This window comes from Salminus brasiliensis, chromosome 1, assembly GCF_030463535.1.
Source record: "Salminus brasiliensis chromosome 1, fSalBra1.hap2, whole genome shotgun sequence".
In the NCBI taxonomy this organism is placed as follows: domain Eukaryota; kingdom Metazoa; phylum Chordata; class Actinopteri; order Characiformes; family Bryconidae; genus Salminus; species Salminus brasiliensis.
In genome coordinates this window covers 48213888-48231232 of record NC_132878.1, presented here as the reverse complement: position 1 = coordinate 48231232, position 17345 = coordinate 48213888, and the positions used below count along the sequence as shown (strand labels likewise).

Here is a 17345-nt window from a genome sequence, read left to right as displayed (position 1 = left end):
GTGAGTACTACAGTCGCATGCAAATCTCCTTCTCTTTAAAGTGGCACAATGGTTTCAGTGATTTGCCGTTGCCATTGTTGCTGTTGACTTGCAGATAACCCACTGCCTTAGCTGGCAAACTTTATCTTATAGTTAGCTCCCCTACAGGAAAACGAACGTGTTATGGCGATGAGACGGTTCAGCAAACCAAAACACACACACACACACACACACACACACACACACACACACACACACACACACACAAATTATGCACATGAATGAAATTGCAGGTTCAGCTCATTAGTAGCAGGTTTTACCCCTACCCTTAGTAGTCTTACCTGGCTGTATTTATCTGACTGGTCTTCTGCCTGCATGGAGATCCGCCTTTCTTTTTGGGGCCATGCCAAACAAAAAAAAAAGTGAAAGTTGCCGACAGCATCTGCACCTCCTCTTGCTTGATGACATTTTTAAAAATTCCTATTTAAACAGGTGCTGTTGCTTTAGTGTTTGGACAATGTAACTGTCTGCAGTAGAATATTTGATATGACCATGCTGTAACAAAATGGTACTTTATGATTTAGAATAAAATGAGTGCTGGAACTTGTTATTATAATGTGTTGGTGCCACAAAGCTTAAATGATTTTACAGGTTTATGTTTTTGTTTTTATTTTGAGGTCAAGTTTTTAGTTTGATGTTCATGTTAAAGAATCTACAGTCTAATCTTAAATAACCTAATTATGTGCTATAGAGATTAGTTAACCTCAATTAAGAGGTCTCCAATAGAAGGCTTCTAATTATAAACTGTCTACTCCAAGACACCTTATTCACCAGAAATGAAGTTGCCACTAGCTTAGTTCTAGCCATATTAAATGCATGATTTGATTACACATGTCAAATAACTGTCAATCAAGATCAGTCAAGACATTTTTCCCCCCTTCCATGCCACCAATTCCCAATATCTGGGCCTATTACATCTTCTTTAAAAAACAATCTGGTCTGGTAACAAATGCTACGCTGGCCATCCACTTCAGCTCTGGGCAGTTTGTCCCTGGAAAAGCCTTTGACTAAGCAAAACTAAAGGCTGACCCTAGGTTGTTTATGATTATAGGCAGGGCAACACACACTAAAGTCACTCTAATCATCGCTTATGTTGTGTTATTAGAATTATTGTATCAAAAAAAAAAAAAAAAGGACCTTCGCCTTCACTGGCCCATTTCCCACCACCAAATGAACATTATGAAATGATCAAATTGATTTACCCAATCTTTCCTGCTTGTTTACCAGAATGGAAAGCTGCTGAAATGTGCTACACTTCCATGGTTGTTGTTCCAAGGTGCTCCTCTGTTATGCATTTATTCTCATTTTTAAGTTACTTGGCAAGGAAGCTGTTTAGAAGAAATGAAGATGTGCTACAGTTCTGACCGGTTCTTACGTGTGTCATAGGAGTTCTAGTAAAATGCAGTCTGCCATTTTCCCCCTCCACTGCACACTGCAGCTGCACGCTAACTTTTAGCTCTGTTGAAAGTTTGAAGGGTTGAATGTGCTTTGGGTAGAACCTAAGGAATATACATTGTCCACTGCACCACGAAGCAATGCTTGCCAGCCTTCACACAGTGTGAGGGCACAACTTCTGTGCCATCACACAAGCGCTTGCCACCAGCAGTCCCATCTTGTCTTGTTGCCTTTCTTTGCCCTGCTGATTCTGGCTTGTGAACCAGTTATTCAGATCTTTTCAAGTTTAAACCCAGCCTAATTTCCGTGGTTTCTTGGCCTGCGTTAAATGTACCAGTTTGAGGTGAAACGCTGGAAACGAAGCTGCTAGGGATTAGGGGCTCACAGGCTGCCGGAGCTTTTTCAGCAGGCCCCACAATGGCAGCCTGTTCAGGCCCTGCAGATCAAAGTTGCCCACGCCTGTGAGCCATGCAGTGGTCCAAGAAAGCCCCGCAAAGCTCCTGCACCCCTCAGTCGTCAAATGGAGCATCTGAACGGGAGAGTGATGCTGGCCTCAAAGAGGAACACACACACAGTCTTGGCTCTTGGTTACTCGGGTGAGCAACCCGGCCCGGACATACATTGGCGGCAGACCCTTGCTCGACTGTGGAGGTTGTTTTAGTTGCTTTAGCTGCTCTTAGATAGGAATGATTTTATGTAAGGATATATGTGTGTGTGTGTGTGTGTGTGTGTGTTCATGTCTTTACGTTTGCCATGTATGCTGAAGGATTCCCCTACAGGCAGCTTGTACATGTCCTGTTTCTATGGTTACGGATAGCAACTCAAGACACCTGATGCTTGTAGAGGGCATTACTTGAAGATCACTGCGCCAACAGCTTGGGTGGAAAAAAGATTGACTACGGTTTTTGACTAGACTGGTGGTGGTGGTTTTATTTTAGTAGATATTTGCTTCAAGTTAAAGAGCATAGAACATATCAGAGACTCATGATCAGTGACATGATTGGGAAAAGACTTCTACACATTCACCTCCACAGTTTCTGATTGATCAAGTGGTTTACATTGAGGAAACCTAGTGCCCAACTGATGTGTGGACTGTCCGAAAATTTTAGTCTGTCCTGAAGTCCCACAATTACTGATGCATATACAGGCTGAACTGGTACATCTGAATGTAAACAATAAAACACATAAGTTCTTTGTAAAGGTAAAGGTGCAAGTATTTGTCAGTGTACTATGTACAACGAAATGTGTCCTCAGCATTTGACCCATCAATGGTAGTGAACACACACATGTGTGCACGCACACTAGCTCCCGGGGAGCAGATAGGGTGAAGGGCCTTACTCAAGGGTATCGAACCCACAACCCTGTCATCAATAGCCCGGGGCTCTAACCGCTGCGCCACCATTGATGTTGTTTTCTGATGTTTTAAGTTGTTTTAGTGTTAAATTATATTATTTTTAGGTTCAGACATCCCATTCTAGATAAATCTGTAAAGACTATGGTTGTGGGTGCTCCGGAAGTGCCATGAAGGCTTGTTTTCACATGGAATCTCCCCACTCTCCCGTAACTCAGATAACCAGGTCATGCATCAGTGGAGAATTTGACCCACACATTACTTTCCAATGCGACTTATTCAAAGCTCATCTCCACACATCTCTTTCCTCACCACAGTGAAGCACTCCCACATCTGCCTTGCGATTGGGGATTTTGCTGGTGGCCGAGCTTGATGCTCACAGCCATGAGCTGAACGCATCTGTGGCTGGACAATGCAGCGGATCAAAAGGGGCTTTCATTTAGCTATTTAGGTCTCGACAGATTTCTGATGCTGCACTAAGGAGACATTTATTGCATGCGTTGCTAATGGGAATGAAACAGTCACCTCAGGCTGTGTGGAGCATGAAGTCATCTGACTGTGGTGCTCTAACAGCTTGGGCCATATCGCTTGACCTTTTGCTGGTCGGTGAGCAGAAAGACATGCAACTGTTGCCCTGCCGTCATGTTTACTGGTTCGGGCAGATAATTGAGTTTCCTGACAGAAGTGATCGATCAGTTGATGGTTGTTCTTTCTTGCCTTGTCATTTATTAATTATAGATACCGTTATCTGATTCACTTTGAATGCTTTAAATCTGCACAAAATAGATTGCATTGAATGCCTTCCCTAAGCTTATGTGAATCAATTTCCTGGACTGTATCATTTAACCCTGCTGGCCTGCTGCTGTTGATTTGTGAGTATTGGATTATGTGATTGGCTGAGTGCCTTGTCTGAACTTGAACCCATTGGCTGACTGGTGTCTTCACTCTCCCGCAGCTTTGCATAAGCTCAAAATGAGTGCCGTGGGAGAGAGCGCCCTTGACCCCGCCACTCCGGAGTCACGCAAAAGGAAAGGCTCACCATGTGACACCTCTGGTCCAAGGTAAGTTTGAAGCTTATCTTGCATTTACACTCCCTACACTATCTGTTTGTGTTTTCTGAATCATGGCTGCTCTTGTTATGGTTCTCACTTATGTATTGACATATAGATTTCTTAATCTCGACAACAAAATAAACAGGATTTTACCAGAATCAACCAGAGTTTTCTTGTACTAGCACTTTAAGCAAGATATGTATTCGCAACCAAAGTCATTTATCTGAACACCATTAGCGTTTGATCAGTCACTTAGGGTGAACGATCCAAAGTAATATTACCCAATTTTTGTAATATTGCTGATTAATGTCATCTATTGCCTATTTCTCAAATTGTTAACTGTTGTTGGGTTGTTTTTACTCTGGGCTGTTAAATTATCATTTAAAATATGCAGCAAATTCATGGCAATGGCAAAATTATTCACATTTAAATGCATTTAAAGCTAATTTTGAAGTTGCTCCTAACAGTTTGCAGCACACTGAAATTATTCTCCGTAAATGTAAAACCAAAAACAACAAAACATCAATTTAGCTTTAATTAGATATTTATTAAGTATTTTCGAACATGAAACCGCTGTTTAGCACTTCAGCAACTCAGAATATAGAATTGCCTTTACTTGTAACTGTACCGGACAGAATTACATTATCTGCTTGTCTCTATACTTTGCTTTAGATGTCAGACTTTTTCTGGCAAGTGTCTGACACTGTAAATGAGGCTGCTCTGAAGAGCTGTAAGCAAATATGAGTGTAATATTATTAAACTAAATGGCTAGTTTAGCTACTTGACCAAGCAGTGCTAATCACTCACCATGACACTGGCCTGGGAGATTTATTATGCGCTTTTGAGCATGGTTGATGTGTGTTTACAACACACACATTGTCTTTTAAAGTAATTATATTCAAAAATAATAACACACAACAATTGGAATTAAGTGCCTGAGCCAGACAGCCAAAGTGCCAACCTGTTATTTCAAAATATGGCTTTTTTTTAAACATTATAACAGTTATTGATTTACCAAACCATACCGAAAACTACTAAACCTAGAGAAAGAGTATATACAAATTTTCTGTGGTTTAAGCCGATTCTTTCCGATGATATATATATATAATGTTATGTCATACCTGATGTGTATTTGCAGCTTTTTTGTTTATAAAAAGTGCTCACAAAATGAAGCTCAATTGCTGATGACTAGGAGGTGTAGGTATATCGCGTGTGATCTTACAAGCCTACTGTTTAAAACGCACATTAAAAATCTTTTGGCCCAAAGACGGTTTAAAAAGTAGCTGTAATGATGTGTACTGCCCTCGCAGCCAAGGGATGAGATGGATGAGGTATGTCCAAGGCTGCAACAGTCACCACAGCACCACAGTGGTAGCATGCAAACATATGTCACTGCCTTAAGAGAGTGTTTTCTTTTTTTTCTTTTTTTTTCTTTCAACTGAAGCAGAGATACATAAAGGAGTCCAAACACTCAGAAGAGTGTACTGTTACTGTACACTCCATTTTTTTTTTTTTTTTCTTTTTCTTTTAACCGAAACGTCAAGAATACATTGCTTTAGATGGAGCATATTTTTTCACAGGCCAACACTGCAATCCAGCACTCTGTAGTACAGTGAGCTAATAATCAACTAGTGTTTATACATATAAGCAGATAGTTTGGAAAAGCGTAGTCTACATATCTAGTTTAGCTAAGTGCTACACGCGTCAGCCACCTGTGCTACTTCAGTTGCCTTGGCCTCAACTCTTGAGTGTGTGCATCACATAACCACTTTACTTGCCTTTCAGTGCGATCTCACTGACCTGGGGGATTTAATGGAACAGTAATTTTCAAAAAATAAGCAAATGCACCTTTTAGACACCCATCTTGCATCTCCAACACTGTGTGCTTTCGGGGACCCTTGACAGAAGCTGTTTTCTGCAGTGATGTTATCCTCTAGTAATTATGTGTTTAAAATTTAAGTATATTTGAAAATTTCTCGAACTAGAAAAAAGGGGGGGGGTGGTGGTGAAATGTAATATTTGTGCCAAGTTGTCAACCCTAAGGAGCGATGACTGTGCTGCTTCTGGAGTAATAGCCCACAATTATGTCACAATTCATCTGCTATTTCATTCTTTTTCTGCTTGCACACAATGTACAATAAACCAGGCAGAGTTCAAAGTCTGCCTAATGCTATTCTTTTTTTTTTTATGTTTTTGAATTCTTTTAATTCTATCGAATCCCCCACAACCCCCATGCAAGTTTGCCCTGACACCGTAACGACTGTTGGTCGACCAGGACAATTTGCAATTACAGACTGGAATTATTTTCATAAGAAAAAAGCTTAACCAAAATAATAACAGAGATTAATTTATGCAAGGACCTGTCCTCTAATGATGAGGCAGCTTCTGCTCAGTCTAGGAGTAGTTCAGTGCACTGTGGTTTGTCTTTCAATAATACGTCCTCATCCTCAGTTGGGGGACTTAAAACTATACTTAGCTTGAGTTATTTACGCCTCGCAAAACATTTTACACCAGCATTCTTGATCTTGTCCAAGATGGCGGTGCTGTAACACACAGTGGCCACTTCCTCAGAATTTGGTGCTGAATATTCTTGTGTTCAGTTTTCAGAGGCAGTCATTTCCACGATTGTGCACAATTGTGAGGAGCACATCACACCTAGACTGTGCTAGTTGACAGAAAATATGCATCCTCTGGTTGCCGCACGAAAACAGGCCTCGTGCCGGCGGCTAGGAAAGGTGATACTGAAACCATGAAAATGTAATGTTTAAAAAATCTTGGTTATAACTGTGATAACTTTAGCTAGACATTGTGTGAGAGCGCTCACTGGATGCGTCGCTGGAGACTTTTCTATCGCATCAAATGTTCTAAATCAGATTTTTCCAAATCATTCTACATACGAAAAAGAAAATTGCATCTGGGCAACTTGCACCACAAAACACAGATGCACCTTTTTGAAAAGAAAGGAACGAAGACTTCTGTACTTTCCTCCTTAACAGTGCTGATGTGCAAGGTTATGGAAAGTGTAAAGCAAAGATACATCGATGCTGTCATCAGAAAATGGGCAAAGGTAAAGAACCTCAGCAGGCAGCATTTTCTGTAAACCCTGGATTCAGACTGCCTCAGAATACTGTCTGAGTGGGGCACGTTTGTTTCAGGTGCAGCGTTCGAAAAGCCACCCCTGTGACAGGCAGTGTTGTAATAGCTGTGACAGTGTTGGGTCTACGAGGTGGAAGTGAAAGTCATTTTCAGGTACAGCAGTGATCGTACATCGGGTAGTAGTTGATGTTTGTGGAATTGTTGGTGTTTGTAGTGGCGTGTGTGTGTGTGTGTGTGGGCAAGGGAGCAGGACTGGTCTGTCCGGGTATGTGATAGTGCCTCTTCCACGAGGCCTTGGCGGGGCTGATGTAACTGCCTGTTTCTACAGCAACCCCACGCAGCGCCTGACCCGCGCCTGCGCGCAACCTTGGCAATGCACTGACCTACTTTCTCCGCTCTCTCCTGCGCCCCACACACACACGCACAAAAACACACACAAGTCATCCATATGTACATGTACTCGCTCACCTCACCTACTATACAAAGTCAAACAGATAAGCCCTCTTTTAGGCCCTCACTGAACACTCTAGTCATACTAATCAGTCTCTCACACCCATACATACATACACACACATGTACGCTGTTGCACACTTGCGCATGACACTCACTTCCATTACATTGTAACACACACATAGCGGGGAATGTTAAAGAATAAACAGTTCCTGCCACAACTTCCCAACTGACCCGCTCTAGTCCTCTCCTAATGCCTGTCGTCCCTCAAACATTTACAGTATCGCTTTCTTCTCTGAGCCTCCTATATCTGGTTTACTGCTACTTTTCTGGGGACTTTCTTTCATTTATGACATGGCAGAACCTTTTTTTTTTTTTTTTGCTTGACAGGTTGAGGAAAAAGGGTCAAGTGTGCTACATTCCACTGATATATCACACTTCGTCACTGCTGCTCTGCCTCCCTGCCTCCCTCCCCTCCACATTTTTAAATACATACTGCCAGCCTTTTCCGCTGTCTCCTTCTCCCTCTTCCCCTTCGTTCTCTGTCTCGCTCCACCGCTCTATAACCCAGTTTCCAGCACGCGGTGTAAAGTCTGTGAGGAATGTGTGATGTGCGTCTCGGGGCCGAAAGCCTCAGCTCGCCCCTCATTAGTCCTGCTATATGGCCTGGCCGGGGAAGTGTGTTTTTTGGCCTTACTCTGCTTGCAGCCCACCCACAGCGTGTCCCCAAAAGCACCTATCACCTCGGTCATCTTCTTCTGGTTCGTCCCTCCTTATACCCTGCACCCAGTCTCCCCAAGCTATGGTTAGAGACCTTGCTCTTATCATCGTGTGACTGAGGACATGCATGCAGCGGTGGGGTTTTCATGCTCTTGAGTGGTCCATGATCCTGACTCATAAGGACTGTGAATTATTGAGAAGGGCCTGCAGGTTGCTGCCCTCATTCCACGTACCTCCATGGATCTTTCATTTAGCCTGAAGACAGGACTATTAACCCATTAATGTCGGTATTTGACTCTTTGTCATTCTGTTCTCTTGCCTGCACATGATTTGGAGATGTTTTGTATCCAACAAACCGTAGGGCAGAATCCATCTGTCAGATTTTGACATTACCGTTAATGGTAATAATGTTTCCCTACATTTTCACTCATGATTTAGTTATTTTCAAATGCTTCAACTATGACTCTGCCAATCAAATTAAAACGAAATATAGGTTAAAGTGATGTGCAATTCAGCTGCTTCTCATGATGTAAAAGAAGAATTATGGTCATCAACACAACACCGCTGTACAGTTTATATGAAGCACACAGACTTTGTATATCTGGATGTTTTTTCTTTTACTTTTTTTTGTCTTTTATTTATGCTTATTTGTTGCATTCAACAATAAATTAAGCATAAAAGTGTTATTGCAGTGGCATGGTGCAATTGGGTCTCTGCCACTGTGATTTTATAAATAGGAGTTATTCTTACTTTCTGATTCCGTCCCCATACATCATCCCCATACATCATCCCGATGTCAGTCTGTTCTCTGCTTTAGTATTATTTATGCTTATGTGAGACTTAACAGATGCACACAACACACATTACCATTAGCCCAAAAAAAAATACTTTTAGGTTATATATGTAAGGTTTATGATGCTAAAATGGACATTTTTATGCATGTAGCGCTTCACTATGATTGTATTTTTTACAAACAGTGTTTTAAAGAGTTGAGTGTCTGTATTCCTCTTTAACCTTTATGCAAAACTTAACAGACCCAAATATTCAGTGGTCAGTAGCTGGAAAACCATGTAGAATTTTTATTGTTTTATTGGAGATTCTTGTTCTGAAAATTTAAAGTAGTTAATTTACTCCATATTTATTTATCTGTCTATCTTTCTTTCTCAGTGGGGAGAAGCGGCGTCGGGAGCTGGAGTGCCGTTACATCGACGAGCTGGCAGAGCTGCTTTCCGCCAACATGGGTGACCTCGCCAGCCTGAGTGTGAAGCCGGACAAATGCCACATCCTCAAGAGCACGGTGGACCAGATCCAGCAGATCAAACGCCGGGAGCAGGGTAAGCAGCTCACGCCAAATCCCTCTCCTGTCGGGCGGCTACGAGAGCCAGGCTGGGGTATCCTGCTCAGTGTGCCATATCCAGGCCTCAGAGACCAGACCAATGAACCCTTCAAGCCCTTCTAGAGTGGCAATTAGGAGTCTGTTCCGATTCAAGTGCACAAGTCATACATGATGGAGGGCTTCTCGAGAGTTTCTTGAACGACTCAATGGAACCTCTCCCGGGTTTTATTTGTGGCTATTGAAACCAATGAGAGTCAGAAGGTTGAGAAGTGAGAAGGTGTCACCACGCACCCCACTGAGGGACACTTTCTGCTGACCACTTTTGGACCTGTTTGACTTTCTTACCCTTTCTTTGCATTGCAGGTGTGTGTGGTGACAGGTGTTGCTTATTTGCTCGGCTCTGGGGTCTGTTTTAATGAGTAACTGGTTAGAGCTCTTGAGAAAAGCAGTAAATTGATAAGAGGCAATTCATTTACACATTGTGGCTTTTGGCATTCTCTAGACTAAATGCTGAGGGTTTACCAAAGGGCTCTGGAGTAAACTGTGTATTTATGTAGTTTAGGTTCATAATGAGGTAGAGGGTTGGTGAGCGTTTGGTTTGGCGACATGAACAGAAACCAAGTTGACCAATTACGCCTACTTTGGCTAACAGTGAATTGTAGTAGGAGCCAATTAGCAGGTTTTCTTATGTTGGTGGCTGGACTACTTTCTCTCTTTACAAGCACCATTAGCATTTGTGGCCATACTGTTACTTGTTGAATGAAGTTAGGAAGATGGTAGACTGAAGCATGATTAAAGGTGGACAGTTATGAGATCTGTGAAATGAGGGCGATGATGTGCAACATTATTGGGATGATGAATGCCTTCTTAGGAATTGTTTTTTGGTGTGATTATTAATTCACTAGGCCAATAAATAATGCATTCTGCTCATTACAGAAGGGAATATGAATCTGCCAGAATAATAATGCATGCCGTGACAAATGACTGAATGAATAGATGCATAGAACATAATTCAGTGCGTTTATTATTTTCCTTATCTGTCTTTAGTTACTATACGGCGTACTCATATATATCTTACAGTCATTGTTGGACTGTCTCCCATAAGAGAGTTGCTGAACTAACTCAGGTCATGACATCATTGCTCAGGCTCCAAGACAGTGAGGAAAGTGTGTATGTGATGGATGTATTGTTTTTGACACATGGATTGGATTATCTGTAATGATGTGTACACATGGCAGAATTAAACCGGTATGCCAAGCAGCTTAATTACGTTCGACACTACCTGAAAGTTGTAACTGATATATTAGGATTAAGCAAATTGCCCTGTTTGGTTTATTGGTATTACACTATATGCTAATAGATAAGAACACTTCTATACTGTTCTGCAACACAGCAGTTCATCTTGCCTCAGTTCCTGGTTTTTAATTCAGTTATGTCTATACATGAAGGACAGCAGTGATTGCTTTGTTGCACATTTAGCGGATAAAAAGACACAGTTTCATAAGTCCATGAAATTGTCAAAGATTTTTACCTTTTGCCATACCCTCAACCCCCCCAATACACTCCCCCATTTAAAATCTTTCAATTATAAACTATGTAGGACTTCAGTTAAGGCTCCTCTCGGCTCTTATCCATAGTTAAACATTTTCCAGGAATAACCTTCAGAGGCCTTAGAGTAAGTGAAGTGCTTGTGGCTTTAGTTCTCCTTGTCGATAAAAATGTTTTTGTCCAGTTTATTAATTGCTCTCGAAAGTTGAACCATGCAGACACGTTTGAAAAGGCATTAAATGCCATGCTGACTAATAAACAGTCGGATTTAAGTTGGCTTAGGGAAAGATGCGTTGCATTGTGCGTTCATTTTAATCATTTCATTGTAAAATATATTTTTAAAAAGTAAAAGCTTTGAGTTCCTATTTGAGTCTGTTCCTCTCTGCAGCATGTGAAGCAGGTGGTGCTCGCGAGAGGCCCTTTTTTAAGCAGCCCTCAATATCAGCACTGTAACGTATACTCTGCAGTCCTGTAAAATGGCACGCCTCAGATAATTGCTGGAACCTCCAGCTATATCTGGCACAGCTGCAGTCATCGTACCTTCTGCTAATGAGCTAGGTGACTGACAGAGCGGAAGGAGCGGAGAGAATGAGGAAGACGGCAAGCCGTTTTGGCCGTGCTGTGGAAATCGGATCAGTCCGCAGGAAGAGTTGTGGTGGAGCTCTCGAGCCGCTGATCAGCAATAAGCACCTCAACATTCTCAAACTGGAACTGCTAATGGAGCAGCTTGTGAAATATCGGAAACTTTTAGGAATTGATTGATTTTTATTTATTTATTTTATGACGTTTTAGATATTGGCGAGTTAAAACGTGTTAACGGCAATGACACTTATAAAATAGTAAACAAAATAATTCAACTAAATAATCATTGTCTTCCAGGCTACCTGTTTTTTTTGGGGGGTGCAATTTAGATGGCCAACTCACTCGTTAGGGGTCTCCCCATCATCTGTTATACTGCCAGCACTAGGAGCGTGAAGACTAACACATTTTGTGATGTCAGCAACCGCCTCTTTTCAAACTGCCTGTGATGCATCATCACTGTGCACCAGGTCCACAGCTCTGATACATCAGCTAACCGATGCCTGTGCTGGCCAACAGCACAATGGGAATTATGTTAGGATGGGAATGATGCCATCTACCCACCCAGAGAGAGCATGGCCAATTGTGCTCTCTTGGGCTCCAGCTGATTATGGCAAGTAGCGTGACCTGGGTTTCGAACTAGTGATCCTCAGATCATAGTGTCCGGAATTGCGAGCCCACAGGTTACCTGTTTTCTCTCTGATTTAACTTTTCATTCATTCATTTTATTTATTTATTTTTTGCTACTTACTTAACTTCCAAATTAATTTACAAAGGCACTTTAGGTGTAATTTAAATGTAAAGTTAAAGATTAAGCTTGAATATGTTATATAAAGCTCAAGTTTTTTTGGTTTTGTGAAATTCTTGAGCTGTGTTGGGGCCCATGCTTAGCACAAGCTCTTTTGAGGCCTATGCCGGAACCGTGAGCACCATGGTGAGCCCTTTGGGGTGGCCCTCCTAAGGTTGTCCATTGTGAATTCTGGATTTTAACGATAATGATATAATGATATAAATCTTCTTTTTTATGTTTTTTTTTTTGTATGCATTTGGTAGTTCATCTTCTTTTACTTACTTAACTAATGACTCCCATAACAGAATTTGTAACCAAAGGAGCCCAAATATGAATACACACTGTATTACCCTGTGGAGTCTAAGGGAGTTTTCTTGATTTTTGATCTTTTTAAATTGGCCTTTAAATTGGGCACTTGCGTATAGGATAGCCACATGTTTCAGTAATATTCGCAAATCAGTTAGCTAACCGTGTTGACCACAATTTTTGATATATCTGATGTACATGTAAGAGAGGGAGGGGATGTGTGAGAGAGCCTAACACGTTACAGATATTTACAAATACAGTATTAGTAGATTTATACTATTTTCATTAGATGCAAAACAACATATTGACCTAGCTTTAAATTAGGGCTTAGAAGCTGTATCCCTGTAATAGGTCAAAAATAATTTCTAAGCTTGCATGCTTTTTTGTTTATATTTTGTATGTTATTTTTCTTTTCTTTTCATTTTTTTGTGCTCTGAGGTCAGGTCGAGGCCTGAGAGAGAGCGAGAATGCCAGTCGACAGTGGCTCGACCTGATGCAACAGAGTAAAACGTTCAGGGGTCATCTTGCTCGCTCTGTTTCTCTGGTGTGTCATTCAGGACTCTGGCCATCTTCTCTGTTTTCGTTTCGAGCCCTCACCCCGTGATGGGTGGAGGGGGCACAGGGGCGTGTGAGTGAGCGACCAATGGCTGTGTTCCTCTGCCCCCTGACCTTGTGCAAGAGAGGGGCCTCTTGCTGGCCCTGCTTCTTTTCTCTCGGAGCAAACCAGCAAGAGAGAGAGATCACTAGAGAAACAGAAACTTGCTACCCTCCCCTCCTGTCTCCAACCCAGGGTTGTATCAGTGTTGTGTTGGACAAGGGCAGATCCTGGCCTCTACAGCCTTCCATCAAACACACCAGATGTGGGGCAGCAACCTTTAGAGAGGCAGGAAAAGGGTGCCCCTGGCGCAGCAGCGCTGAAGTTGCTTTCCTTTGCTTTTTCCTCATGAGGCACATAGCTGTAATCACAGTCATTCGCATTAGACTATAATAACAGGATTGCATGTTTTCTGCCACTGGGTAAAATTGCACTCACTCTAGCTAATTCCAGAGAATCTGCACTGAGCTGAAATCATATTGTTACAGGAAACCCCTTTTACATATTTTAAGTTGTCCCGGAAATCAGGCCAGTTGATATTGATTTGATTTCAGCCTCCCCCTTCTCGCCATAGTTGAAAAGGCTGGCTGCTATCAATGGACAGCAGCATAAGCTGTATTTTGAGCTTTTTTTTTTTTTTTTATGAAGTAGCCTGATCACAAATGGCACATTCAGTCCAATGAATCCCCAATTGGGATTAATCAAAAACACAACACATTCTGCGTTTCGAGCTGCTGCTCTCCTCCGACGGCACGTTCTGCACTTTGGTCTGCTTGGACTCTGACCCAGTTAGAGGTGGATGATATGATATATTATCGGCTTATTGTGACAAATTATGTCGCAGTAAACTTTTTTTGAGCATATCAGTACTTGCAGAACAAGGGATGGTTAGCCTTTTAACCATTCAAGGTGTTCTTGAATACTAGACCACAGATTTAGGAAAGGTTGCTGTTTTTATCCTGTTTTTAACACTAGTTGGCCAAAGAATTTTGTTATTTATGCTTTTCTATCCCTGCATTTAAGCGGGTATGTGGTCATTTAATTTTGCAGATGCTCACATGTCAAAACCGTGTGACATGCACATTGCTATGCAAAATGCTGACTCTGCTGCATCTTTTACTTTTTTCTGCAGGCCTTCTAGTGGCCATTTCACCAGCAGAATAGAAACCAGCTTGCTGAATATAGTTTTAATGGTTTAAAAAATTCTCTGCCTCCAGAGAAAACAGCATGACTAAACAAAGTAAAATGGAGAATGTCTAGCTCCAGCGCTTTTTTGTATTGTTTTTTTTTTTAATTTTTTTTTTATTGCTGTGTAAAAGATGTCAAGTTTTTTGTTCTTGTTTGATACACTGTGTTTTTCCCTTTTTAGCACAGTGTGGGTCAAGAAGTGTATATAACATGAGTAATGCTGCATGCATTCATATTCATGATGTTTTTTTTTTTATTATTAAGGTTCTAACAAAATGGAAATCTGATTTTTTGCTTTTGTTCATTCAAATTCTTTATATATCACGTTTATTCTGCATTAGTGAGGTGATGCATTATTAATAAAGAGATGTTAATTAAACGTGAGAAATTGTGCTTGTTTTACTTTGGAAATGGGATTCATTAATGAGAGGTTAAGCCAGGACTCAGCCAAGTGGTGCAACTCTCAAAAAACTCTCTTTTTCCAATTATTAGCCTTTTTTTTTAAGACTCATGTGGTGTATGTTGTCTTCATGCATCAGGATATTGTATTAACCGTTCTGTCCAGTTCCTTAGTGCGTCCGTACGTTCAAAAGCTATGGCAAAGGTCACCAGCCCAAGTGTCCATTAGGTTTTGTTTGCTCAGCGTGTTTGGCTGTGCAACCTAGTGACATTTCTTTGTTTATTCTAGTTTTATATCAAGCTCCAACTTAAGAGAGCTGCGTGCAATTCATGGTGAGGCACTCGCTCGCCACCCTTATCTTAAGGACCTGGCCAGGGGCCAGTGTGTAGTTAATAAATACAGTGTTGTCACTGATTTCTTTCTGTTGTTTTTTTTTCCCTCCCTTGGGAGAGAAGGAGTGAGAGGCAGAAGAAGTGGGGGAGGGATGAGGATGACATAAGCCGTTCCTAGTCATCTATGTATCTACGGTCCAGTTGTCTATGACTGTATGTAAGAAAGGACAAGAGTGAGTATGTGCAAGAGCGTGAACGTGATGCTGCTGCAGGCAGTGGGATGCACAAGGAGAGCATCAATCAGGCCCGGGTCCCCCTATGCCATAAGATCAGGTATCGCCTGCTGCAGTGCTACCACGGTAACGCTGTCGTCATGGTAACGGGCTCTGTTTGGTTGGGGGAGGGCAGGGACGGAAGCGTAGCTAGCCTTCATCACTGCATTGCGATTGACGAGCTGTTGGATGGGCTGTGTGGGATTCAGTAAGGCCTCTGCAGTTATAAAGATAAGGAGCTATCTGGGTTGTTTTTTGTTTTTTTTTTCCTCCCTGAAGCTCATTGATTATGTTGATGGCCTTTCTTTCAGCCTTTGGATGTGTTTGTGTGTTTTTTTTTTTGTTTGTTTGTTTTTTTTGTTTTTTTTAAAGGCAGCCATAAACTCTCCATATTACAATTAATACTACTAATTTTTTTGACTTGATGCATTAATGAATGCACAGATTCCAAAATACATTATGGGAAAAGTTTAAAATGCATTTATTAGGCCTTTAACTGGCTACTTTTTATAATTGCCATTTCTGGGTAATTACATATATCAGGATAATTACATATTTGACATACAGTGACCATTTTGAATGGCAAAACCTGAAAAACACCATTTTACTTGGTGTTAAAATTTCAAACAATGAAATACCCTGAGCAATTTTGCATGATAGTCAAAGTATAGTCGAGGTAGGTTAACTTTGCATCGTATAACTAATCAGAATGCTTGTAAACATACAGATTTTTTTATGTAGCTGTTAATAAAATAAAACAAATCAATAAAACACCAGTTTATTAAAATGAACAAAATGGACTCAATCTAAACTGTGCCAGCACTTTCAGGAGCACAGGTATACCCTGTCTGGGGACTGAAATGCGCTGTAAAAGCTGTGTGTCTGTAAAGTTAAATGTACACCAACGGATACTACAGAACACAGCAGTAAATGGTAAAATCTTGCTGTGGTTGGGACTGTAATTCAAAATATACTGAAGTAGAAGAATGGACAGAGTGGACAAGCTTTCCTTTTTTTCCTCTTCTTTCTCCCAGTCTTCCAACTTTATTGTTGAGCTGATACACAGATTTTGTTTAACACAAATGATTGTAAAATTAAGCAAATTTCAGTATTCATACCTTCAGCTAACTCTTTTGGTTTGAACCCACAGGCATGCTATAATCTGGCTACAGTTTTGGTATCTTACTGACCAGGCTAAGCTTTTGTGGTCATCTGCTGTAAGTGTAATGTGGGTGTTGTGTTTTTTTTTTTTTTTTTTTTTCTTTGTTTTTTTTTTTTTTTTTTAGGTCAAAATATATGAAATGTGCCATTTAAATTTCATAATATACTACGTCATATTATTAGATAACCACAATAAAAGCTGCCAACTAGTCATTGCTGATTTATTGAGAAGTTATGTTTCTGTCGTTCACTTGCTGGGCTGGTCATTTATCAAGCATTTCGGAGTAAAATTATTGATTTAATATTGTCTCTCATCAGTGGTCCTCAATTTAGTACACATTAACTGATGCCAGATCAGCATTCTTTAAACAATAAATATGTGCTCTGTGTCCCAGTGTCATGGGCTACTGAGCAGTCTCCAAGACATGTAGTGCCACCATCATAAGACATCCATGCCATTGCTGTTAGAATAAAAGTGTATGATCTGTTAGCTAATTGCAGAGTAGCTAGTGTTCTCTCAGTGGCCCCTCCAGGCCCTTTTTGATTTCTCCCAGAGTGAGGTCTAACAGTATTGAAAAGCATAAGGCTGCGGGCTCCCCTTCGATCCAGCCTGTGCTGGTCATTTCATGACTTGAGGCACCCAGCTTTCAGAGCTATGACTGAAACCGATTGCGATGTAGATCGCTGTGAAAATGAACGTAGCTCAGCAAACACACAGTGGTGTTAAATGTCTGC

General features: G+C 41.1%; 1 protein-coding gene across 4 annotated transcripts in view; it reads left to right on the top strand.

Moving 5' to 3' along the window:
- The window catches only part of ncoa1 (nuclear receptor coactivator 1), a 55909-nt gene that overhangs the window by 21620 nt on the left and 16944 nt on the right, over window positions 1-17345 (top strand). For all 4 annotated transcript variants that reach the window (XM_072680608.1, XM_072680580.1, XM_072680599.1 and 1 more), the window contains exons 3-4: window positions 3741-3846; window positions 9271-9437. In XM_072680608.1, coding sequence (XP_072536709.1) covers window positions 3758-3846; window positions 9271-9437 — 256 coding nt within the window. In that variant the 5' untranslated portion in view covers window positions 3741-3757. The remainder of the gene's footprint in view (window positions 1-3740; window positions 3847-9270; window positions 9438-17345) is intronic.